The 25416-nt window shown below is 43.6% G+C and overlaps 1 protein-coding gene across 3 annotated transcripts in view; it reads right to left on the bottom strand.

Moving 5' to 3' along the window:
* Positions 1–25416, bottom strand: part of FARP1 (FERM, ARH/RhoGEF and pleckstrin domain protein 1) — a 303375-nt gene that overhangs the window by 198925 nt on the left and 79034 nt on the right. Inside the window, exon 3 of one of the 3 annotated variants that reach the window (XM_009192114.4) lies at positions 4560–5366. The exons of the other annotated variants lie outside the window; for them this stretch is intronic. Within the exon in view, the coding sequence (XP_009190378.1) occupies positions 5148–5366 (219 nt within the window). The 3' untranslated portion in view covers positions 4560–5147. Of the gene's footprint in view, positions 1–4559; positions 5367–25416 lie in introns of those variants that run through there. 3 annotated transcript variants of the gene reach the window in all.

Here is a 25416-nt window from a genome sequence, read left to right as displayed (position 1 = left end):
CTTCTATAATGCTCAAAGACAGGTGGAAACACAAGTCCTGTGTGATCTTTCTTTGGGAGACGTACATCTGGTTACCTTCCTGCCTCCCCCTGAGACACAGTCCTGAGTGACATCAATCATTCCAATAGCCAATTTCTGTGTCATCAATGGGCCATTACCTGGGTGGAGAACACGGTGGGGAAACACAAGACTTCTGCCAAAATGTCTCCGTTGCCACAAGGAAAAAGTAAAACAGTAAGCAGACCAGAAGTTCTTTTTAATGATGTATTACTCAAGCAAAAATCAGACGTCCTCCCTCAATAATGGGCTCTAAGACTCTTGCAAAAAAGTATCTATCTTACAAGAATTTAAGGTCTTACCATGTCACATAAAAGAAGTATCACATCATTAAAAATGTTACGTTCCCAAAAAAGTTCACCAAGGACATTAACAGGGAGCGATTATACTTGCAATATTTCCAAAGGCAAAGTTGTAACAGTAAAATAATTCAATTAAAGCATCACCTAGTCTGTGGCCGTCTACACAAATGATTTCTGAAAATTCCTATTCGTCTGGTTAAAAATCATATTAAAACTATGACACAAAAAAAGTAAATGAGCACCTATGGGTGCTCATTTAGTTGAAATACAGTCGATTCTCATTATTTGCTGTAGTTGCACTCTACACGGTCACCACTGAACTTGGGAACACTGAACTGTTGCATCTAGGAGAAATACAAGGTTAGATCTGAGATCTTCTGTCATATTCTCATCAACTGAACGATATAAACTTGTTTAATGTGTGTTTCTGTTAAAAGACACTTTATTTAATATACACTGTTGACTTGTTAATGTTGAATTCATGGCCAGTAGCACCAGCACTTATGCCTAAATGAAGCTCCCCTAACACCCGTTTTCTCTGTGAAGCACATTCTCAGCCTTCTTGCTCTCAGGAACCCTAGGCAGTGCTTCTAGCACTACACTGCAGGGCCATTTTAAACAGTGAAATCACCAACAAAAAGCATGAAAACACAAGAAAACATGGCACTAACTAGATCATCAAAAAGGCACCTGTTTGCAGCACAAGAGCTGAGACAAGAAGGTAGACCCTTGTTTGAGTTCAGCTGAGAATGTGCACACTGGGCAATTCAAATTTTTCTGTAATCCTGACCAGGAAAGTACCACAAGCTAGATTTGGGGATTATAAATCCTGACCAAGAAAGTACCACAAGCTTGATTTGGGGATTACAAATAAATTTTAGGGAGTAGGTGAATTCACAAATATGGAATCCAGGAAGAATGTGTTATCCAGTGTAGCTCAACACGTGGTAAGGACCCAGCATATCCTAGATGTAACATTAATATCTAAAAGTATTTCTGAAGCTTTTCATGATTTCTTAAAACATGAGACATTTTGTTTCCTGACACCATCCCATCCTATAAAAGGATACTCTATTATGTCTATGGCCACAGGAAAATACCTTGGGGAAGCCTTCTACCCGGGGTGAGACAGCTCACACGGCTGCTAGGGAGGTATCTCCTCACCCTGCCCTCTACCCTCAGTGTCCCTGAGTCCACATTAAATCTCACTCCACCCAAATACAGTAGAAAGAGTTCAAAAATCACAGAATATTTCAAACAGAGAGAACTGGTTCACTATTTTTCTAGGTACTGTAACAATCTATCCTTCACCCATGCTAGATACTAGACAGAGGTGTCATTGGCCCGTTTCTACCATTAGAGTTGCTGTTTGCTGGGCTGGATGGGGGTGCACCCGTTGGCCTGTTTGGGAAGATAGGTCCGAGGGCCCCGCCTCTGACACTGAGAGAGGCTGCAAAGGTCGCTGTTCATAAAACTCGTTTCCTTCATGAACCCTTGGCAGAGAAGCATTTCTGGTCTTAGTGTCAGGTATCTGCGACTCTTCTGAGAACCGGTTTATTCTCATCATACGACTGCTGATCAAGTGTCCAGCATTCAATACACAGCTCTTCACAAGCATCGCTGGAAGCTCATGACCACATTCGTGGCTTGGTGGCATTCACTTTGTGAAGAGGCCTCCTTCTGGATGCTGCGGACATCTTGCCCCTGTTCTCTGTTTTCCCGGACTTTCTTATCGGCTCCCAGTCCACATCATCTACACTCTGGCTCCTCGTGAACTGCCTGGAATCCACTGAAGGTGGGAGCTGGGGTCAACCATCCAACCTTTGCTCACCTTCCTAACTTTCTCTAGGAAAGGTTCCTCCCCTGCCCTGGATCCCAGCAGAGCCCCGAGCTCACCGTCTATTGTACCCTTCTCCATCTTCCCTCCTCCCACATTAATTCAAATAGCTCTCTCTGTTTCACACCACCTGTCCTCCTAGTGCACTCCACTCCACCTGCAGGGCTGTGGGGATGGATAGCCCAGCCAGTCACACCAGGGAGTCCGTGTTAGTGACCTGGCCTGGTCATTTAGAGCTTAGTGTGACTTTCTTAAAGGGCAGTTAAAGAACTCTATGTGGGGGCCCAGGTGGGCCCAGCCAGGGGTGTGGAAGGCTGCACACCACCAACAGAGTACACACCCTGGGCGTGACACTATTGGCAGATGGCACGCATCGTCTTCTAGATATGCAAAGGAACAGCTACTTTTTTTTTTGAGACAGAGTCTCACTGTCGCCCAGTCTGGAGTGCAGTGGTGCGATCTCAGCTCACTGCAACCTCCGCCACCTGGGTTCAAGCGATTCTTATGCCTCAGCCTCCCGAATAGCTGGGATTACAGGCATGCGGATTACAGGCATGCGCCATCAAACCCAGTTAATTTTTGTATTTTTAGTAGAGACATGGTTTCACCATGTTGGCCAGGCTGGGTCTTGAATCCCTGACCTCAGGTGATCCATCCACCTTGGCCTCCCAAAGTGCTGGGATTACAGCCGTGAGCCACTGCGCCCGGCCAAGGAACAGCTACCTTCTTAAACACAGGAGTTCCATCAGTTCTGTGTAGAAACATGTATGCAGGAAGTGCACAGACAGAATCCATGGGCTCAAGGACAGCTGGATTTTTTAAGCTAATTAACAATGTTCCATTTCAGGGCTCTGGGTAGAAAGCTCTGACAAAGCCACTATTCACTAACGTGCTGTGTGCTTAGTGATGTCATTCTGTCTGTTTGTAGTGTAAGTACCTGGTTAAATTAAACTTTTCTAAATGTCTCCATTACAGCATTGTTTCAGTATCCAGGACTAAGAACTTTGAGCTTTTTAAATTATCCCCAGAGGAGAAGGAGGGAGCATAGTATGTAAACACACACACACACACCACTCACACACAAACACACATGCACACAAGCAAGCACACACACACACAACTTATTTTGAGAATATAACAATGAAAACTGACAACCATGTTTCCTAGAAAAAAAACTATAGACTCTTACTTTTTTTCTTTTTTAAGTTACAAGAATCAGAAGACTAAGCTTATTTTGCTGATCTACAGGTGAGAATTAAGAATTTATCCCAGGCCGGGCGCGGTGGCTCAAGCCTGTAATCCCAGCACTTTGGGAGGCCGAGACGGGCGGATCACAAGGTCAGGAGATCGAGACCATCCTGGCGAACACGGCGAAACCCCGTCTCTACTAAAAATACAAAAAATTAGCCGGGCGGGGTGGCGGCGCCTGTAGTCCCAGCTACTCGGGAGGCTGAGGCAGGAGAATGGCGTGAACCTGGGAGGCGGAGCTTGCAGTGAGCTGAGATCCGTCCACTGCACTCCAGCCTGGGCGACAGAGCGAGACTCCGTCTCAAAAAAAAAAAAAAAAAAAAGAATTTATCCCGGCCGGGCGCCGTGGTTCACGCCTGTAATCCCAACACTTTGGGAGGCAGAGGCAGGTGGATTGCCTGAGCTCATGAGTTCAAGACCAGCCTGGGCAACATGGTGAAACCCCGTCTCTACTAAAATACAAAAAGTTGCCTGGGCGTGGTGGCATGGCAGGGTGTGTCTGTAGTCCCAGCTACTCGGGAGGCTGAGGCAAGAGAATTGCTTGAACTCGGGAGGCGGAGGTTGCAGTGAACCAAGATCGCAGCACTGCACTCCAGCCTGGGTGACAGAGAGAGACTCCATCTCCAAATAAAAAAAAGAATTTATCTCAAAAATCCTAAGAAGAATGGGATACATTTCTGCATTTTCAGTGCCGCTTGAAATTGTTACTGCAACCATGTAATAATACCTTTGTAACACAAAACAAGTTCTTCTTCTAAAGAAAAGTTCTATTAACCCAAAAAGATTCCTCTTGTATTCATAATGAAACACACATCTGTTATTCTATCTAGCTCAGGCTTGATCATCCACTTCCTTTAGGAAGGAAAACTGGGGGAGGCTTTTTAAAAATTAAGCTTTGTGTTTACACAAGTAGAAAATGCCTTCTGTGTCACTCTAATTGTCTATTTCAATTAAAGTACTCACTTCATACTACTTAGTTGCTGCAGTATATGATTTTGTCACATAAAACACTGAATATGGGAGCTGAAAATCTATTTTCTCATTAAAATTAACTGTTCTCACATAAACATCTCACAAAATGCTCATCAATAAGTTGGTAAGACAAACATGAATTGAAGTAGATCTCTGACTTTACTTGCCTTTCTAAATGGCTTTACAATTAACGATCCATTCTTTGAATAAAAAAGTTACACAAAAATTACTGTAGATTTCTCAGAACACAGTAATATGGTAAAGGAGGTATTCCTTTTCAAATCTAAACCCTTTCAGGAATTAAACTTCAGCAATTCCAATTAACATTTAAAAACTAATGAATCTAATTAAGAGACCCCTTGGGAAAGGGAGACGGTTTTTAACTTCTGTACTAGCAATAAACCAAATCCCTCTCTTTGGTCTAATTTATGGCTGGAATAGAAATGAATCTTCCCCTAGTGGCAAATAACCCACAGCGGAAAAGCTATATTGCTTCCCTTTAAGAGGCACCAAATTTAGTAGATCAAACCAAGCCTCCTGGAGACCTATTTAGGGGGTGGGCCCCTCTGTATGCGGCTTCACGTATCTGAGAGCACATCTCTATCTACTTCTCAGCAGAAAAATCACTTACTGGGCACTGAAATGTGTTAATGTCACCTTTTAATTTAACTCTGGCCATTGCGAATCATTTTCTTCGAATGAAACAGTGAAACAGGACTTTAAGTCCTGACTCAAAAAAGATGAAGAAGCTCTTCAGTGACTGTGACCGCTAAGCTTCTACTTCCAGCCCAGTTTGTGGAAGAAATAGAGCCTGTAAGACGAGTGAAAATTCTGTCCTCTCCAAACTTCTCAATGATACACGAATGGTGCTTGGGTTTCACGGGGCATCTCAGTGCCCAACTCGTCCAGGAGGAGCCGGTGGCTTTGAGGAAGGAGGATGAGGACAGCGTCTGGGAAGAGAGGAGAGCAAATGCTACTCCCTTGAAAGGGTACTTTTTGTTGTTTTTTAAAAAACAATAACAATAAAGGGATACAGCAAAGTTTTGGAGGTGATGGATGTGTTTATTACCTTGACTGGGTGATGGTAACACCAGCCTATACTTATATTCAAACTCACCAAATTGTATACATCAGTTATGTACAGTTTTTTATATACCAGATATACCTCAATAAAGATAGGATGTGGGTTAGAAAGGATGTTTGCTGGGAAAACCAAAATGGCAATCAGCTAGGAATGGAGTGGACTGTATTTTCATCATTTATTGTACCCAATTCTGTTCAACTCTCTAGTGCTGACATGAATACATTCTCATTGAAAAGGCCTCTCTGAAATTTTAATGAAGTTCAAATGGCCCCAGAGGAATCTGCTCACTGATATTCCCTTTCAAGAGATTGCTTAGGAAAAAAAAATCTAGAAATAAGATGCTCAGGGGAGAGAATTTGCTTCTTTTGTAATTATTTTGTAATAGCACTATGAGTTTCGTGTATTTTACAGAATTTGGCTTAAAGTTACACTGAAATTCCACCTGTATGGCAGGGAGTAAAAATTTAATACTCCTCTTGAAAAAGTCAACAGTGAATTGAACTTTAGGTCCAGTTTTTGTTACAAAATAACTGATAGTCAATACTGCAATCCTTCACCCTGCTGGAAAAAAGGGTGATTAATTATCTGAAAGGGCAATACAAGTTATACAGATTTTTTTTTTTTTTTTGAGATGGAATCTCTCTCTGCTGCCCAAGCTGGAGTGCAGTGGCATGATGTCGACTCACTGCAACCGCTGCCTCCCGGGTTCACGCAGTTCTCTGCCTCAGCCTCCCAAGTAGCTGAGATTACAGGCATGCACCACCACGCCCAGCTAATTTTTTTTTTTGTATTTTTAGTAGAGATGGGGTTTCACCATCTTGGCCAAGTTGGTCTTGAACTCCTAACCTTGTGATCCACCCACCTCAGCCTCCCAAAGTGCTGGGATTACAGGTGTCAGCCACCGCGCCCGGCCATACAGATTCTTCTTAATCAACAGGACACAGAAGAAAAAGAAGTCTCTCTTCATAACTGACTTTCTATCCTACAGAGCTACATGCATTGAGGCTGGCACACATTCCACAATGCACCGTGCTTTGGTATATCTGAGATAGTCAAAGGAAATGTTAAAATGAATGAACAAATTAACAATTCAAAACCAAAGCCCAAATCTTAGTTTCGGAATCAACATCTGACCAATATTATTAATTTTTTATGGAGTTGAGGCACCTTATTGTTAATTTGATTTTACAGTATCACACTAAGTAACACTGAACAGAAAATCACTACTTACTGATTATAAGCCTGGGGAAAATGAACCACACAGTTCTTCCCGGAAACAGTAAAACCTTTTGACATAAAATACAGCACGTCTGGAGAATGAACAGTAGGTCTTGGGGCAGAAACAGCGAAAAGTGAGCAGTGAAAGTACCTTTTCCACTTTCTCTGAGCTAAATGCCTACAACCTAAGTTCTTCCCATAGAAAATGCACTCTGAAGACAGATGTTGAAGCTCTGACTTATTAGTGAAAGACAATGTAGATACACATATTAAAATCTTACTTTCTTCCAAAATACATTTATACAACTAAAGATAAAATTAGCCTTTCAAAAGCTTTCATGTATTACAAAATATTCTTGAATCATTTTTTATTATGCTTTTCTATAGCCTTACATCTTTCAAAATTTTATATTAAGGTAAGTCCAGATTTTTTTTTTTTTTTTCTGAGATAGGGTCTTGCTCTGTTGCCCAGGCCAGAATGGAGTGACACAATCTCAGCTCACTGCAGCATCAACCTCCTTGGCTCAAGCAATCCTCCCATCTCAGTCTTCTAAGTAGCTGGCGCACAGCACCACGTGTGGCTAACTTTTAAATGTTCTTTGTAGAGACGGAGGTCTCACTGTGTTGCCCAGGCTGGTGTGGAACTCTTGGCCATATGAGATCTTCCCACTTTGGCCTCCCAAAGCGCTGGGATTACAGGCGTAAGCCACTGCACCTGGCCTCAAATTTTTAAAAATCCTCTTTAGGATGAAAAACAATCCCCTCTGAAATAAGTTTCCTATTTAGCTAATGAATGTTTAGTGCTATTCGAGACAAAAGCATGGAGAAAAACAGTTTCCATAAGGTAGTAAACACTAACCGTCCCTATGGCCTCGAGGGAGGCGGAGCACACTAAGAACATTCATAGCAGTATGTTTCTTTAATAGATCTGAAACAACGCTTTCAGGGTGGCCCATCCAAAAATAGGCTGTGTTTAATACAAAACGACTGCAAGCAGAGCCTGTCAATGCAAGACGCATCGCTACATCTGTCACATAAAATAGAGAAATAAACAAGCTGTACAGGAGAAGACCTGTCCATGGACCTCCGAGGCTCAAACGATCCTCCTACCCCAGCCTCCACGAGTAGCTGGAACTACAGGCACACACCACTGTGCCTGGTTAATTTTTTAAGTTTTTAAATTTTTGTTTTTGTTGTTGTTGTTGTTTTTTAGATAGAGTCTCACTCTGTCGCCCAGGCTGGAGTGTAGTGGCACAATCTTGGCTCACTGAAACCTCCACCTCCTGGGTTCAAATGATTCTCCTGCCTCAGCCTCCCAAGTAGCTGGGATTACAGGCATGCACCACCACACTCAGCTAATTTTTGTATTTTTAGTAGAGATAGGGTTTCACCATGTTGGCCAGGCTGGCCTTGAACCCCTGATGACCTCAGGTGATCCACCTGCCTCAGCCTCCCAAAGTGCTAGGGTTACAGGAATGAGCCACCTCACCTGACCAGTTTTTAAAGTTTTTTGTAGAGACAAAGCCTCGCTATATTGCCCAGGCTGGTCTTCAGCTCCTAGTCTCATGAGATCCTCCTGCCTAGGCCTCCCAAAGTGCTGGGATTACAGGCATGAGCCACCATGGCTGGCCCCATTTTTCTAAAAAGAGAAACTTGCATTCTAGTCCAGATGTGCAGGACACGTCCCTGCAGAGAGGTGGTCTCTTCCATGTGCGCTTTGTGGAGTCCATCCCCTCATGTGCAACATGCGGTATGTAAGGGCCTTGCCCATCAAAATACCCCACACTCCCCTGGAGGTGCTTCTCAAAAGCTTCTGGACCCCCAGCACATGCCGTCCACCTCCCCGGAAGCTCTCAGGCTCATCCTGCCAGCAGCACCCCAAGGACCCTGGAACTATGCCCGCCGCACCCACAGCCTTCTTGAAAACTCCACTTAGACTTCACCTCTGGCAGAAACCACCTCATTCCTGACTCTTCCCAGGGCCAGTTTTTGCATCCCTTGGCACTTAAGAATTTCACTCACCCCATACGACAGTCCCTTATGTTTGCCCACTGTCCACACTCTGTTCTTCGACTGCTGTGTGCACGTGCTGGGTTAGAATCTTCGCTAGGGCAGGGATTCTGCCTTCTGCCTTCCTTCCCCTGAGTCACCCACCAGAGTTCTGCTGTGGATCTCAAACAGCAGCTTCAGATCTTGTAACTTGCAGGAAGTCAAAGGCAAAGCTCAATGCCTGATTTTAAAGGAATGCCGGGTTTCCGGGTTCTACTAAAGCCTCTTGGTTCTGTCGTTCCCCGAAAGCCCTTCCCTGAGGCCTTGCCATGCTAAGATGTTCACGATGAAAACGCACTAGAACACGACATAAAACCAACCCACTCCCTCAGGTGCTATTTGTCAGTATGGTGATCTTGTGTTGAAATCACTGAAATTCTCATGCTCTCCCGACCGGTGAGATGACGTCCGCAGGCGGACCACCTCTCCAGACTCCAGTCTTCCTGGTCAGAGGATTTCTTTTCCTTTTCATCTCAGCTCCGATGTTTTCTTTTTCTACCCAAAGCCCCAGACCATCCACTAACAAAGGAGCTGGTACAGTTTCTCATAATGCTGTGAACTTGTCATAGAATGCAACCGTCCTTCTCTCTTTGCCTGCCTCCCAATGCCCTGCACCTCCCTTCTTCTCTCAGAACAGCTGCCAGCAGGGAACAAAGTCAGGTTTCAATAAACTGGGAGCATCGCCGCATCCTCCTTTCCTGCCTAGGAAGGCCACTGCAGCCGTCACCATCACCACGCAGGCAAGACTCCCACCAAGGCCAAAGCAGCTTGAGTTTCGAGGCCAGCACGCGCTGACTCTTCCAAGGCCTCAGATCTAATTATTCGTTCGTCATCGCATGTTCCTTTTCAAAAAGCAAGCCCTGAAAAACGTGCGTCTACCCTTAAATCAGTGGTGCTAATAATTCATGCTTTAAGCAGCACAAGGCCCCAGCCACTGGCCACAGGCTTCCCTGGCCAAGGGTGACCCCGTGCAAGGGTGGAAGAGATGATCGAGGCCCCTCCAGTCCACAGGGCTAAAAGAAAAGGGAGCTAAAGCCGCCTCCCCTCCTGCCTCCTTCCCTCCTTGTGGAAGGATCACCATAGACGTCACTGCTCACTTCACTCTCGCTCTCTGGGGAAGACAGGAGGCCGTCTTCCTGATGAAATTACTCGTCCAGGTGTCTTTGGGCCCCTCTTCCTTCACCTGCTAGGAGGCAAACAGTAGCCCTTTCTCTCTCTAGCACAGTCCGGACCAGCAGCCCCGTCGGCAAGCCCAGGTAGGACTCCCCGCTTGGAGCCAGAGAGTCACCTGCTCCCCAGAAGTCTCACCTGAGCACCCCTTCCCCCCTTATCTCCTCCGGGAGCAGCCCTTCACTAACCAATGCCACTCACCACTCAGTGGCCTAGCCAGAAACCTGAGGGGCTACCTCTCTCCACTGCCCCCAGGCCACTTGGTGCCTGCCACCCTGCCTGGGGCCTGCCGGAGTCTGTAACAGCCCTGCCTAACCCGGACCTCAGCCCCACTCTTGCTGGAGATCGGTTCTTCAGCTCCAGCCATGTCTCTCTCCCCCTCCGCCCCTCACACCACTTAAAATGATTCCACAGTATAGAAATCATATGAAACAGCTAAAAATGCTGGATAAAATATAAACAACATTTTTGTCAACGCACTGCTGATCAAGCAAAAAAGTAAGGAAACTCGGGCCCAAAGAGCTCCAATTGCAAGCAAGCAATAAAGGGGCAGTGGAGCCAGTGTTTGCCCTGAGGGCCGTGGCTGAACCCGGATGTGGGCTCAGTTTTTATGATGGGATGGGGGAGAGAAAACACAACCAGGGCCGGTCCAGGGCAGAGAGCCTAATCCGAGACACCTGCGTAAACCGGCACTTGTTCCCTTGGGGCTGCTTTCTCCCTACGGTAAGTATCTTAAGTGTTCAATGGACTGAATGCTGGTGTTATTTTCCCACAGCTGCCATAAATCTTCAAAAATATGCTGAAAATAGTCGGTAGATATATTAACCCATAAGGAAGTCCAATTTCCTGTGAGTATAAACAGGTAAGACCCCATCCACACCACTAATCAGTCTTTCCCAGGCAGGAAGTTGGGTTTTTCTCTAAAACAACAAAGGTAACGCATGCTAAGTAGGTTACTTTGCTACCTCCAGTACAGATGGCCCTTGAACAATGTGGGGGTCGGGGCACAGACCCCCTCCACAGTCAAAAATCCGAGTAGAACGTTTGACTCCCCCAAAACTTGACTACTCATAGCCTACTGTTGACCTTATCAGTAACATAGACAGTTGATGATATGGTTTGGCTGTGTCCCCATCCAAATCTCATCTTGTAGTTCCCATAATTCCCACATGTCCTGGGAGGGACCTGGTGGATGGTAACTGAACCATCGGGGCAGGTCTTTCCTATGCTGTTCTTATGATAGTGCATCAGTCTCAGGAGATCGGACAGTTTTATAACGGGGAGTTTCCCTGCACACTCTCTCTTTGCCTGCCGCCATGTAAGACATGCCTTTCTCTTCCTTTGCCTTCTGCCATGATTGCGAGGCCTCCCCACCCATGTGGAACTGTGAGTCCAATAAACCTCTTTTTTAAATAAATTACCCAGTCTCAGGTATGCCTTTATTAGCAGCATGAGAACGGACTAATAGTCATTTAACACATAATTTGTATGTGTATTATTACTGTGTTCTTACAAAAAAGCTACAGACAAGAAAATGTTATTAAGAAAATCTATTTACTAAGTGGAAGTGGATCATCATAAGGGTTCACCCCCATCAGCGTCACCTCGAGTGGGCTGAGGAGGAAGAGGAGGGGTTGGTCTTGCTGTCTCAGGGGTAGCAGAGACATCTGCATGAAAAGCTGTTTCATAGATATCCTTTCTCCTTGATGATTTTCTTGATGGCATCTGGGAACTCATCTACTGCCTCCTGGTCGGGAGAAGCTGCTTCTCCTGTCATCTTAACATTTTTTAGGTCAAACCTTTTTCTACAATTATCAAACCATCCCTTTGCTGGCATTACATTCTCCAGCTTTAGATCCTTCACCTTCCTTTTGCCTTAAGATGTCACTTTCCCCAAATCATGTTAGAGTCTATAGGTATGACTTTCTTAGAGCAAGCCTGCACTCACATAAAAGCTGCATTTTCAATACAAGATAAAATAGCATTTCGCAAAAAGCACAAGGTTTTCACACCTGCTGATGTAGCCATAGCAACCACTTCACTAATTTTTCTTTCTTTAAAAAAAAAAAAAAGGTCCTTATGCTAGATTCATTTATCTTGAAATGGTGGGCGACCACAGCTGCAGTCCTCAATCTAGCTACGTAGCAAGCAATTCAACTTCTTCCTGTAATGACATGACTTTTCTCTGCTTCTTGAAAGCATTTCCAGAATCAATGGTGCCACTTCATACAGGTCCCACGGTGTCATTCAAGGTTTACAGTATTGCACTAAATGTGATGAAAAATACGCAAGAACCACAAGTGATCACTTTTTACTGAGATAAGCAATTTACTGGAGATGAACTGCTCATGGCGGAGATGATCCCCATTTGAAGCAGATAGTAACACTTGAGTTCACCTCAACAGCAGCGGGAAATGGCTATGAGACGGGGACAGTAGTACAGTATTACTACAGTTAATTTCATGCAGTCATGATTTAATGCTGCATCTTTACATTTGTTTACATTTCTCTCAATTGCAATCTGCCACATACAGGCCATCAGTGTTTGTGTAAGTTTTAATAAATTTTAACTTTTTTTTTTTTTGAGACCGTGTTTCGATCTTGTTGCCCAGGCTGGAGTGCAATGGCGTGACCTCAGCTCACCACCACAACTTCCGCATCCCAGATTTAAGCGACTTCTCCTGCCTCAGCCTCCCAAGTAGCTGGGATTACAGGTACCTGCCACCACGCCCGGCAAATCTTGTATTTTTAGTAGAGATGGATTTTCGCCATGTTGGTCAGGCTGGTCTTGAACTCCTGACTTCAAGTGATCCACCTGCCTCAGCCTCCCGAAATGCTGGGATTACAGGTGTGAGCCACCCGCCTAAATTTTAACTTTTTCTTTTTTTCCCCGAGACAGAGTCTCGCTCTGTTGCCCAGGCTGGAGTGCAGTGGCGCAATCTTGGCTCACGGCACCCTCCACCTCCTGGGTTTAAGCAATTCTTCTGCCTCAGTCTCCGGAGTAGCTGGGATTACAGGTGCGTGCCACCACACCTGGCTAATTTATTTTTGTATTTTTAGTAGAGATAGGTTTTACCATGTTGGCCAGGCTGGTCTCAAACTCCTGACCTCATGATCCGCCTGCCTTGGCTTCCCAAAGTACTGGCATTACAGGCGTGAGCCACCACACCTGGCAAATTTTAACTTTTTATAATAGATCTGTGTTCATTTTATGGTAGTAAATGATAAAATAGACTATCAACATGTATTTTATATATTCATGACATACCTCACTTTAATTTTTTTATTTCTTGGCTATGAGGTTGTCTGTTTTTTCAAACTGTCACATACCTCCAAAAAATTTTCCAATACATTTATAAAACTCTGCATATCATTGGACTTGAGAAGTTCAAACCTGTGTTGTTCAATGGCCAACTGCATTATTTTAGAAATGCACATAGGAGATGTTGGCAACAGCTGTGCATTTTCTGCCACAGCTAAGGAAGGCTCTCAGCAGGTATCATATTACTAGATTTATGGCCCTATATGGTTTTAATTAAATCATGTTTGGAAGCATAGTTCTTTTTCTTAAGCTTTCATACAGGTGCTGCTTAGATGGAAAGCTCCATATCTTCACAAAATCACTTTTTCCTGGCTGCAAATAAAGATTTTTGAAGAAAAAAAATGCCATGTGATGAGGGTTATTTATGGTAAAGCAAAGGTTCATCCCTCTTTGTTCTAGAAATGGGCCTAGAAAAGAAGCCAGTCACAAAAAGGTCACATATTGGATGATTCCAATTATACGAGTTTTGAAAGGCCAAGGTGGGCGGATCACCTGAGGTCGGGAGTTCGAGACCAGCCTGACAAACAAGGAAAAACCCCATCTCTACTAAAAATACAAAAATTAGCTGGGCGTAGTGGTGCATGCCTGTCATCCCAGCTACTCTGGAGGCTGAGGCAGGGGAATCGCTTGAACCCAGGAGGCGGAGGTTGCCGTGAGCCGAGATCGCACCATTGCACTCCACCCTGGGTGACAAGAGCGAAACTCCATCTCAGGAAAAAAAGAAAGAGAGGCGAACTGTATGGTTTATGAATTATATGGAATAAAGCAGTGTATAAAATGAGCCTAGATGATTGGCAGGGGCTGGGGGACGGGGAAATGGGGGTTGTTTACTGTGTCTAGAGCTTCAGTTTTGTAAAAGGAAAGCGCTCTGGAGCTCTGATGCATAGCAATGTGAATATACTTATTAACACTAGTGAAATGTATACTTAAAAATGATTAAGATGGTAAGTTTTATGACATCCCACCGACTCTAGGCTATCGCCAAATGTTCTATTCCTCCCTGGAGTGTCCCACACCCAGGTGTCACTCCGCTGTGGAGAGAGGCAGTTTCCCCCTGTCTCTGGTACCTGTTTAGCTCCTTTTACCACCTCCCCAGGAGATTTCTTTATATTTGAAACATCAGGCATAATGGAATTCTATGCATGACATCAGACATCAATCACTTTAGAATTTCTTCTCAGTGCCTTCAAGTCACTTGTGGCTTTTTTGAAACTTTTGATCTGTGTTAGAATATTACCCTCAATTCCCTAGGGCCCACAGCCTTGGGCATTGCAAGGAAACTTATGTGACTCCAATGTGGCTCTGGGGGTATCGCCTGGGAAGGATCACACTAAGTTCTCTGTAAAACTGATGGAGGTGTTCAGGGGTGTGAAAATGCCACGCAACTATGCCACAGCCACCAAAGAAGCCAGACAGTGGGGTACACACACACGGACTCAGACATCAAAATCTCCCCGCACTGTCACTGCCACCAAGGTCAGGAGAGACCCAACCTACCTACTTTTTTTTTTTTTTTTTTTTTTTTTTGAGACGGAGTCTGGCTCCGTTGCCCGGGCTGGAGTGCAGTGGCCGGATCTCAGCTCACTGCACCTACCTACTTTTTATTACTCAGTGAGGGATATGGGAAGAAATCTAGTTAGCTATGTTTATCCTCTATAAAGATATTATATAAAATATAAATTTATTTTGTATTTTGATTGATATAAAAATACAATCTATAAAACTTATTTTGATTGATATCATTGAAATTAAAAGTTGTTACTAACCCCTGGCTTAAAAGGCATTATTACAAAATCCAGTGTTCTTAAGAGAATATTAAAGAAAAGTGGAGAAGTTGGGAGTGTTTCAGAGTCTTTTGGTCCTATGTGGAAAGATGGGCTTCGTGGCACCTGTCAGCTCAATTGGCTTTCTCAGAATGCAGGCTGTTGGTCATATTTAGACAGACAGCCAAAGAAATACTACAGAATCTCTGAGCTTCCTCTTCAGCTGCTTGTCCATACATTCATTTCTTTCTCTGTTTCCTGCTTCTAACTTAAGAGCAAGTAAACATATTTCAGGTTTAATTTTATGGAACAAACACTCTGCTTGTGAATTTTCCACATTATTTCCATAACAACTAACACACTATCACTCAATCAGGTTTCACTACACAAAGTCTTGCGAAGTAGAGGTGGAAATTTTTTTCCAGGTGTTTAGACACGTATTTAATGAAGCTGAAGCAATATGTTCTTTGAGCATTTTAAAATATTTGAGATTAATTTCAGCAGATGATTTATTTATCAGTAAACTGGCTTAGATAAGAAAAAGTCAGAATATTATTAATGAACCTAATGCTCTCTAATGTTTGAGACCAGCCAACAGGCCACTTACTTACACCCTACTTGCCTTAAGGAATATGAAAGAAGTCCAGCTTTCTTAGTCTAACTGGTAGTTTCCAACAACTGAACCTCCCATCCATCTAAGAACAAGGAACGAGAATGAAGGCGAGGTGAGAGGAAGCCACGGGGTAACATCCAGACAGTCTGAGGATGCCAGCAAGCCCGGGCCAGAGTCCTTGAAGAAACCGCTGACCTGCACAGCGGGTAAAACTGCAGGCCTCAGCCCGAATGTGGATGCTCAGTCCTGATGAAATAAAATGGAAGCTTAGAAGCGTAATGACTTGGTGGCAAATGTCAACTTTTTCCTTATTGAGGAAGAAATCCTCAGGGTTGGAGGCAGACACATTCATACACATCAAGAAAAGATGTGGGATGGTAATTTCCTCTTTTTTCCATTTCTGACTTGTAAAGGAAACACATGAAGCGAGTCCTTGCGGAATGGACCCGACAGCCTGAACCTTTGAGAGATGAGCAGGGCACTCTTTCAGGGGGAAAATCCAAGCCTTCTCCACTGGCAGAAGCCACCACGTCAGTTAGCTTGGGTCATAAAAAGTCAGAATCCCGTGTCATTCCTTGGACCACAATTTTGAAGTTTGAAAGGAAGTGAAAATGCTTCCTAGGAACTCAAACCTTCTGAATCAAATCGAGCAGTACGTTATTTCCAGAGCTTTTCAGTTTCCCTCGAGAATTCAAACTTCTTTACATGCATAGAACCTTCGAGGACTTGTAATAACATTTAAACACAATTTCCTCTTCATGGTACCCGTGCGCGAGCTTCAGCTGGGGAACCCTCCCGGACCCACCCTGGGGCTTGTCTATCTAATGAGTGTATTTGGAGGAAGGAGCTGGGACTTCTTGGCTCAGTTCTTTCCCTTCTCCTGTAACTTCTACCTGCTCATCAAGAGCACGCCTTCTGGAGAGTTCTCACGGTGGGGGAGCCTGTGGCTGCCCAGTCTGCACACCAGGACTGACTGTCTAACCCAGGTCATAGTTACCAGCCCGGCTGGCAGGCATTAAAGTCCAGCTTTCATCAGTAACAGGAAGGTAGACACTGTGACTAGCCATGGATATCATGCCTCTTTCTTAATTAGTTCTAAACTCAAGAGAGGAAGAAGGTGTTATTTATTAACACCACTCCCTCAACATTAGACAACACCTTTGTTTTAACGAAGAATTCTATATAAATGGAAAAAGTGAGATGGTCTGGATGAGATGCTCTGCCAAGCCGTCAACCACCCATGCCTTGGAAAAACCTACCCACTGAGCTGGATGGTTACACCCAGGCAAGTGCTCACTTATGTCCTCCCTCACAGCCACAAAGCCTGCAGGCCTGGGGCCCAGAAGAACACACCAGCCAGCAGACAGAGGCCCTTGAACTTCTGAGCCTCCTAAATGACAACAGATACCATGAAAGGCCTTCACGGGGTCCTCACTTGATCTGTCAATAGGGAACCCATTAGAGATTGATTTCTGGCAAAAATCAGACAATAGTATTGAAATCACCATTCACTCTCAATATGAAGTTTCAAAGTGTAGTTTTCTCAGAACAGATGTCTAGGCATACCTTGGAGATGACTACAAGTTCGGTTCCAGACCACCGCATTAAAACAATCATTGCAATAAAATTAGTCACACAAATTTTCTGGTTTCCCAGTGCATATAAAGATTATGTTTACAGTGTACTTAGTCTAGTAAGTGTGCAATAGCATGTCTTTAAAAACAATCTGCATACCTTAAAAATACTTTATTGCTAGAAAATGCTGACACAGAGACATGAAATAAGCACATGCTGTTGGAAAAATGCAGCCAATAGACCTGCGAAATGCAGGGTTGCCACCAACCTGCAACTTGTGAAAAACGCAGTATCTGCAAAGGCAAATAAAGCAAAGAGCAGTAAGATGAGGCATGCCTGGAATCTGCAAGGAGATGATCTTTATATACATTATTAATTAGGCACATTGGTGCCCATTTATGAAATCTACCCTCCCAGCATGAAAATCTGAAAACTACTTCGACAGAAATCTTTTCCTACAAATTCCAGCAGTTCTCCTTCAAAATAAAAGTAAATAAAATCTGAAGTGACTGTATACCAAACTGTAGTTTAGATGGTGGTAAAGTGAGACTAAGTGAAGGAAAAATAACAGGCCCCTAAAGATTCATTAGTTAAGCAAAAAAAAAAAAAAAAAAAAAAAAAAGCCAGGCGCAGTGGCTCACGCCTGTAATCCCAGCACTTTGGGAGGCTGAGGTGGGCAGATCGCCTGAGGTCAGGAGTTCAAGATCAGCCTGGCTAACATGGCGAAACCCCATCTTTACTAAAAATACAAAAAAATTAGCTGGGCGTGGTGGTGAGTACCTGTAATCCCAGCTACTTGGGAAGCTGAGGCAGGAAAATCACTTGAAGCCGGAAGGCAGAGGTTGCAGTGAGCCGAGATTGTACCACTGTACTTCCGCCTGGGCCACAAGGGTAAAACTCCATCTCCAAAAAACAAAATAAAATAAAATAAAATAAAAATAAAGCAAAAGGGCAAATTTTAAAGAGGATATTTTATTCTCTATGAGGAAAAAAAGTACTCCAGTCCCTTTATAAATCTGAACTCCAAAACAGAAATGAGGCCAGGCGCGGTGGCTCACGCCTGTAATCCCAGCACTTTGGGAGGCTGAGGCAGACGGATCACCTTAAGTCAGGAGTTCAAGAACAGCTTGGCCAACAAGATGGAACCCTGTCTCTACTAAAAATACAAAAAATTAGCCAGGCGTGGTGGCGGGCACCAGCAATACCAACTACTCTCAAGGCTGAGACAGTAGAATCACTGGGTCCCAGAAGTCGGAGGTTGCAGTGAGCCACGATTGTGCCACTGCACTCCAGCCTGGGCAGCAGAGCGAGCCTCTGTCTCAACTAAAGTCAAATAAAACATAAAATATAAAATAGAAATGAATGACAACACAGTATCTACATGGAAAGTATGCACTGCCCTGTAAACTGCTTGACTGCTTCTGCTTTCCTTGACTGCCACTAAGCTCGTCTAGAGTATTGTGTTTTTTTTTTTTGGCCGTCCTCTATTCTCCCTAGCTCCAGAGCTTAAGAATTTATTTTCTGAGTCCTCTGTCCCAATATCAGCTCGGCCGAAGCAGTATCTCGGGGTTATCTTGCGCCCAGGCTTGTCATGGTAAACTGCTAAATCATTCCCTGCTGATATGATTTGGCTGTGTCCCCACTCAAATCTCACCTTGAACTGTAATAATTCCCATGTGTCAAGGACAGGGCTAAGTGGAGATAACTGAATCATGGGGGGACAGTTCCCCCCATACTGTTCTCATGGTAGTAAATAAGTCTCAGAGATCTGATGGTTTTACAAAAGGCAATTCCCCTGCACACTTTCTCTTGTCTGCCGCCATGTAAGATGTACCTTTGCTCCTCCTTCACTTTCTGCCATGATTGTGAGACCTCCTCAGCCTGTGAGTCCATTAAACCTCTTTCCTTTATAAATTACCCAGTCTCTGATACGTCTTTATTATCAGCATGAGAACAGACTAATACACCTGCTTATTGCATGGCTTACTGACAAACTAGAGGCTGTTTCTGCATGCATCTCCTTTACCTGTAGATCCTTCCTCCTTGAGACTCATCATGCCCATCACAGCAGTGTTTCCCAAGGCACGGAAAGTGAGGAAGACGCACCATGTATAATATATTCTGGTTTTATTAAAAAAAAAAAAAAAAAAGGCAGAAAAAAGACAAATGAGGTGACTGCCTAGCTCACAGTAATTCATGTCCACACTCTTTGACCATGGTGAGCTGCCCAGGGAACTCACAACAAGCCCACTTCTCTGCTGACATTAACCAGAGTCATTTACTGTTGCTTACAATCCACAAGTTCTTAATTGAGAACATAGATAAAAGAAAACAACTGCAAGAACATAAGCTAAATCATCAATGCTTTTGTTTGGTTGAATGATGGAGGGTTTTTTTTCTTTAACCATTTATGCATTTTCTCAATTTGCTACAATAAACATAGATTGCACTGGGGTGAATAGTACGGAACTCGAAGGGTTTAGGGTTAATTTCTGTGAAAGACCAAATATGTTTCTCTGGTTCTCACTAAAGCCTATAATGTGTTCAAAGATGATAAAACCTCTTATACTCAATGTTGTAATGTTAACATGTAATTATTAAAATCACCTGTAACGGGCTCATGGACAACGACAAATTTTTTTCAATAATGCCCAAATAAGTCTCTCTTGGGTGAGTGGGTAGGGGGAGGGGAGTGCCCACTTCTCTAAAGCAAGTGACAGGCAATGGCTCATTTATCCTGCGGTAGCAGGCATGACCAGTGACCATCAGGCTGCCTGCCCTAGGAAATGTCATTATACCATCACAACTTGGATTTTAAACAATGCTTGCTTTCTGAGTATTTCTTCAACACTCATACAATACATCTGTGTACTGTCTTCCTTTTATTTTTATTTCATATTCTTAACCCATAACAGCCAATACAGTAGAGATAAATGAGCCGTAGTAACTCAAGTGAGATATTGCAAGCCCCATGGCTTTCCACCAGGGTTGCCGACATTACCTTTCTAGTTTTTATTATATGCGATGCTGTGTAACCCTTATCCGCTAAAAAAACATATACTGAAGCTTGACAAAGCAAGACACCATCTTTCTTTAAAAAAAAAAAAAGAAGAAGAAAGAAAGTATATAAATCATCATCATCTAAAAATTAGCTGGTGGAGACTGCCTGTGGTCCCAGCTAAACAGGAGGCTGGGGTGGGAGGACTGCTTGAGCCCAGGTAGTTGAGGCTGCAGTGAGCCATGACTGCACCACTGTACTTGCTCTAGCCTGGGCAATAGAGAGACCCTGTCTCCAAAAACAAAAAAAAAAAAAGGAAAAAAAGAAAGAAATCTGAGATTATTATTAATGTATATATGTCCTGTCACTGTTATAACAGTTAATAATATTTTACACTGCTGCTCAGAGGCCTCATGTTGTAAATAAAATATAAATAAGAAAGGTTTCATAATGGGGAAATTTACCCAAATGCTATCCTTTTACTAAAACACAACTTTTAAATTTCTTGCAAAAAAAATCCCTCACTGCAAGTTTCTGAATGCTACAACACAGCAGCACAAACACCATTCTTGATGTGTTCTATCTTCATGTTCACCGTTAGATGAATCTTTGCAAACGAGGGGAAAATGTGGGTAGAAGGGTAAATAGAAAATGTGTCACTAGCAAGGAATTAATTAGAGCAAGGTCCACATGCTACGTCTTAGCAGCTCTCTGCTTGGAATGTCATATGTTATTCAAAAAACAATATTTAATTGCAGGATCTGTATGTCAAGAGCAGCAGGGAGATGCTACTTGGCTTGCTTGCTCAAAGGTAAGTTTTATACAAATATTAAAAGATTCTGTCATCTTGTATTGTTAAAAAGAATTACAAATTCCTGTTTCTGAGGTTGTGAGAATCTTATTACTCAACTGGTCAGCGCATATAGCAACTGCTCAAAAATAAAGAACATCTAATACCTTTAGTAACTTCGGTATTATTTTAACATTGCGTATCTTTGCAATGCGTTTTCAATCATTAGATAGCCTAGAAACCAAGCAAATCATGCAATACGAGGTGAACCCATCCTTAGAATTAGGTAATTTGCAGAAGATCCCATAAGTGGATCAATGAACAAAAAAGAAGTTCCATTAACTTTTTACTCTTGGTATGTGCAGGAAACACACAGGCAACTGGGGAAATCCCAGAGAAGCCAGTTACAGCCTTAAAGGGTCTGATGGATCTGGGAGGCAAGATCCACAACATGGTAACTAACAATATACTATACAAACAGAAGATAAGCACCAAATGAGGCGATCAATGCTAGGGAAACTTGAATTTTTGACTTCAATCAGCTGGGGCTAATGTAACTAGTTTCCAAATCACATTGCTGCTCTGTGGCATTGTTTTTTAATTGTGATTTTAAAAAACACATAACATGGGGTTTACCATTTTCGCCATTTTTCTTTTTTCTTTTTATTCTTTTGAGATGGATTTTCACTCTTGTTGCCCTGGCTGAAGTGCAATGGCACTATCTTGGCTCACAGCAACCTCCACCTCCTGGGGTCAAGCGATTCTCCTGCTTCAGCCTCCCCAGTAGTTGGGATTACGGATGCCCGCCACCACGCCCCGCTAATTTTTTGTATTTTTAGTAGAGACAGGGTTTCACCATGTTGGTCAGGCTAGTCTCGAACTCCTGACCTCAGGTGATCCACCCACCTAGACATTCCAAAGTGCTGGCATTACAGGCATAAGCCACTGCGCCCGGCCCATTTTAGCCATTTTTAAGTGCACAGTCAGTAGTGCTAGGTATATTCACATTGTGAAGAAGATCTCCCAATTTTTTCATCTGGCAAAACAAATCTGTACCCATTAAACAGCCCCCATTTCTGCCTTCCCACAGCAAACACCATTCTACTTTGTTTCTATTTATGTACCTCGTATTAGTAGAATCATATAGTATTTTTCTTTTTGTAATTGGCTTATTTCACTTAGCATAATGTTCTCAAGGTTCATCTATGTTGTGGCATATGGCAGGATTTCCTTCCTTTTTAAGACTGAATAATATACACAGTTTTGCACGTATATAGCACACTCTGCTTCTCCATTTATCCGAAGATGGATGTTTAGGATCCTTCTACCTCCTGGCTAGCGTGAACAGTACTGCTATGAACATGGGTGTGCAATTATCTCTACAAGATCCTGCTTTCAATCTGGGCATGCCCCCAAAGGAGGATTGCTGGATCATACAGCAACTCTATTTTAAATTTCTTGAGGAACTGCCATAAAATTTTCTACAGCAGTTGCACCATCTTACATTCTGCCCAACAGTGCACAGGGTACCAATTTCTCCATATCCTCATCAGTACTTGTTTTTGCCTGGTTTGTTTGTTTGTTTGTTTTTAAATAGTAGCCATCCTAGTAAGTGTGAGCTGGTATCTCACTGTGATTTTGATTTGCATTTCTTAAATGATTAGTGATATTCCTTGACATAACTTCTTGAAGACTGAGCAAAACGCTAGGATAATAGTGAAGACAGTTTTTCAACATGGACTAATCCATCTAAAGAACAGACATTTGCCAGAATGAACATGAACGTTAGAAATGCAGCAGGAGGCTGGGTGCAGTGGTTCACACCTGTAATCCCAGCACTTTGGGAGGCCGAGGCGGGAGGATCATGAGGTCAGGAGATCGAGACCATCCTGGCTAACACGGTGAAACTCTGTCTCTACTAAAAATACAAAAACTTGGCCAGGCATGGTGGTGGGCGCCTGTAGTCCCAGCTACTCGGGAGGCTGAGGCAGGAGAATGACATGAACCCAGGAGGCGGAGCTTGCAGTGAGCCGAGATCGCGTCACTGCACTCCAGCCTGGGTGACAGAGCAAGACTCTGTCTCAAAAAAAAAAAGAAAAAAAAAGAAAAAAATGCAGCAGGATTGGTTGGGAGGTGCTCCTGGTAGCTTCAAACTCGCACTCTCCCACTACTGATCCACTGGGAAATGGTGGTGGGAGAGGGATGGTGAAGAAAAATAAGTCAAAAACAACAACAACAACAAAACACTCACTCCTGTAGTTCACTAGATTAATACAGCTGAGATTTCTCATCTCATATGGCCACCCATACTTCAGTTCTAATTCCAAGTACACATACATGTGATTTAAGAGTTCTGGTCTCCTCCACTTACTGGGAAAATGTCCCAGACTACATTATGCTCCAAAAGAACAAGAGCAGAAAACTGGTGAAATGAGTTATACAGCTAGAAGTCACAGCAACAGTCAATAGCACATTTTTCAAATGGTTTGTTAAAATAAAACAATGGGAGTTGTTATACAGTTGTGTTGAATTACATCTCCCCTCCTCCACACACTAAAAAAGATGAAGTCCTAATCCCTGGTACCTGTGAATATGAACTTATTTGGAAAGTTTCTTTTTGCAAAGTTTTTTTCTTTGCAAATGATCAAGTTGCAATGAAGTCAGTAGGGCAGGCCCTAATCAAGTATGACCATGTCCTTATGAAAGGGGAAAATACAGACACATACTTGCACAGCAAGAAAACCACATGAAGATGATGGTAGAGACAGAGGCTCTATCTATAAACCAAGGAAAGCCACAGATTACTAGCAAACCTCTAGGAGCCAGGAGAGCAGCACAGGACCAATTTTTCTCCACAACCCTTGGAAGGAACCAGCCCTGCTGACACCTTGATCTCAGACAGCTGGTCTCCAGAGCTGAGACCATACAACACTACGAGTCTTCAAGCCCACCAGTTTGTGGTACTTTGTTACAGCAGCACTAGCTAACTCATACAGTATAATTCAATAAATGTCAACTTAAGTCATTAAGGGATGGATTAGCCCAGAAAAATGGGCTACGACTAACGCGTTCCCCCAACGCTACAGCAGAGACGGTGCCAGCAGGGACTTCCAACCATCACTGACCTCCCCAAGAGTTCATGCGGGTATAAGGGATGTATAAAAAAGCCCTTGTTTTCAGTCAGTACCTTGTGTGCCACTAAACAATAACCAGAGACAAAACCAACTCTCCAGGCCCCTGGATCCAGCATTTTAGAAGCCAGAGAAGAGGGCAAAAACAAGTTTCGAAGCTAAGCAAGGCAACTTGTACCTACCCACATAAAGACTCTAACAGCCCGGTTGGCAGGACGCCGGAGGGCTGTTGGCAGTGTCTTGGTTTCTGCTGAACCAGTTTTCTGGAGAAAATCGGAACTTTATTTTCTAATAAAGCTCGGACCTTTCAGGAGCTTCAAAAGAGACACAAGGCGGGGAGGGTCCTGACGGGAAAGTCTGCCTTAGAGAAATGGTCCTTAAAATGGAAAGGAAGGGAAACGGAAGAAGAAACACTCTTGGTTTCATGAGGGAGTGCAGAGTCCACAGTTAGCAAACACTCGTACTGCTGTGCTTGGAGTGAGGGTTCTCCTCGTTTCATGGGAATAATTGGTGAGATCGTAAGAAACCCCAAGGCATGTTCAGAGGAATGATGCAAATCCAAGCAGCTCAGTCCTGTGGGCAACAAACAGGAGGTCCCATCATCATGGAGAAATCTACCTGGACGGATGCAATGAGCTGTGAAACGCAACCGACATCGAGTCAATAAAGGGAAAAGAGTTGTTCTCAGCACTGGATCATGAAACCAGACATCCCATTTAACAGCTCTAATAAAATAGGTCATCTTCGTCCTTACAAAAATAATTAAATCAGGCTAAGAGATAAGATGGTTAATAGTAACATCTGAGGGTTTTTCAGCTCTTATATTCAACTTATGCTGTGACTACTACATAAACCAGTCTCTTTCTTCATCATTTGAATTCGACTGCTGAGACTGTCTAGGAATTAAGAGCATGTCTGAGAATCCCAGGACTGATGTGTGAATGAAAGGTATTCTTACTGAATGAAAGGTATTCTTACTGACGCCTGCCATGCAAAGCCATGTCCTGTAGGTGAAGGGATGAAGGATCAGTCGGGGGGTACAAAGGATCCCATGGTCAGAGAATGCAGGAATGGAAGCCAGGGCAGAGGAGGAGAGCCTGAGGTTAGCGAGGCAGGGGTGGAGGCAGCCCACGCCTCACAGCCTTCATGTTCTCTGTGAGGCAGAAGTCATGGTCTCCAACCACAGAGGGTGGCCTGGCTCTTCTCTCACTGTCTGCCTGCGGGCCGAGCTCCACAGACTGCTCACCTCGGCTCTCTTACTCTGGGGCTTCTGGCTGGGGTCAGCAA

Source organism: Papio anubis, chromosome 15 (assembly GCF_008728515.1).
Source record: "Papio anubis isolate 15944 chromosome 15, Panubis1.0, whole genome shotgun sequence".
NCBI lineage: Eukaryota > Metazoa > Chordata > Mammalia > Primates > Cercopithecidae > Papio > Papio anubis.
This window is presented reverse-complemented; position numbering and strand designations above follow the sequence as displayed.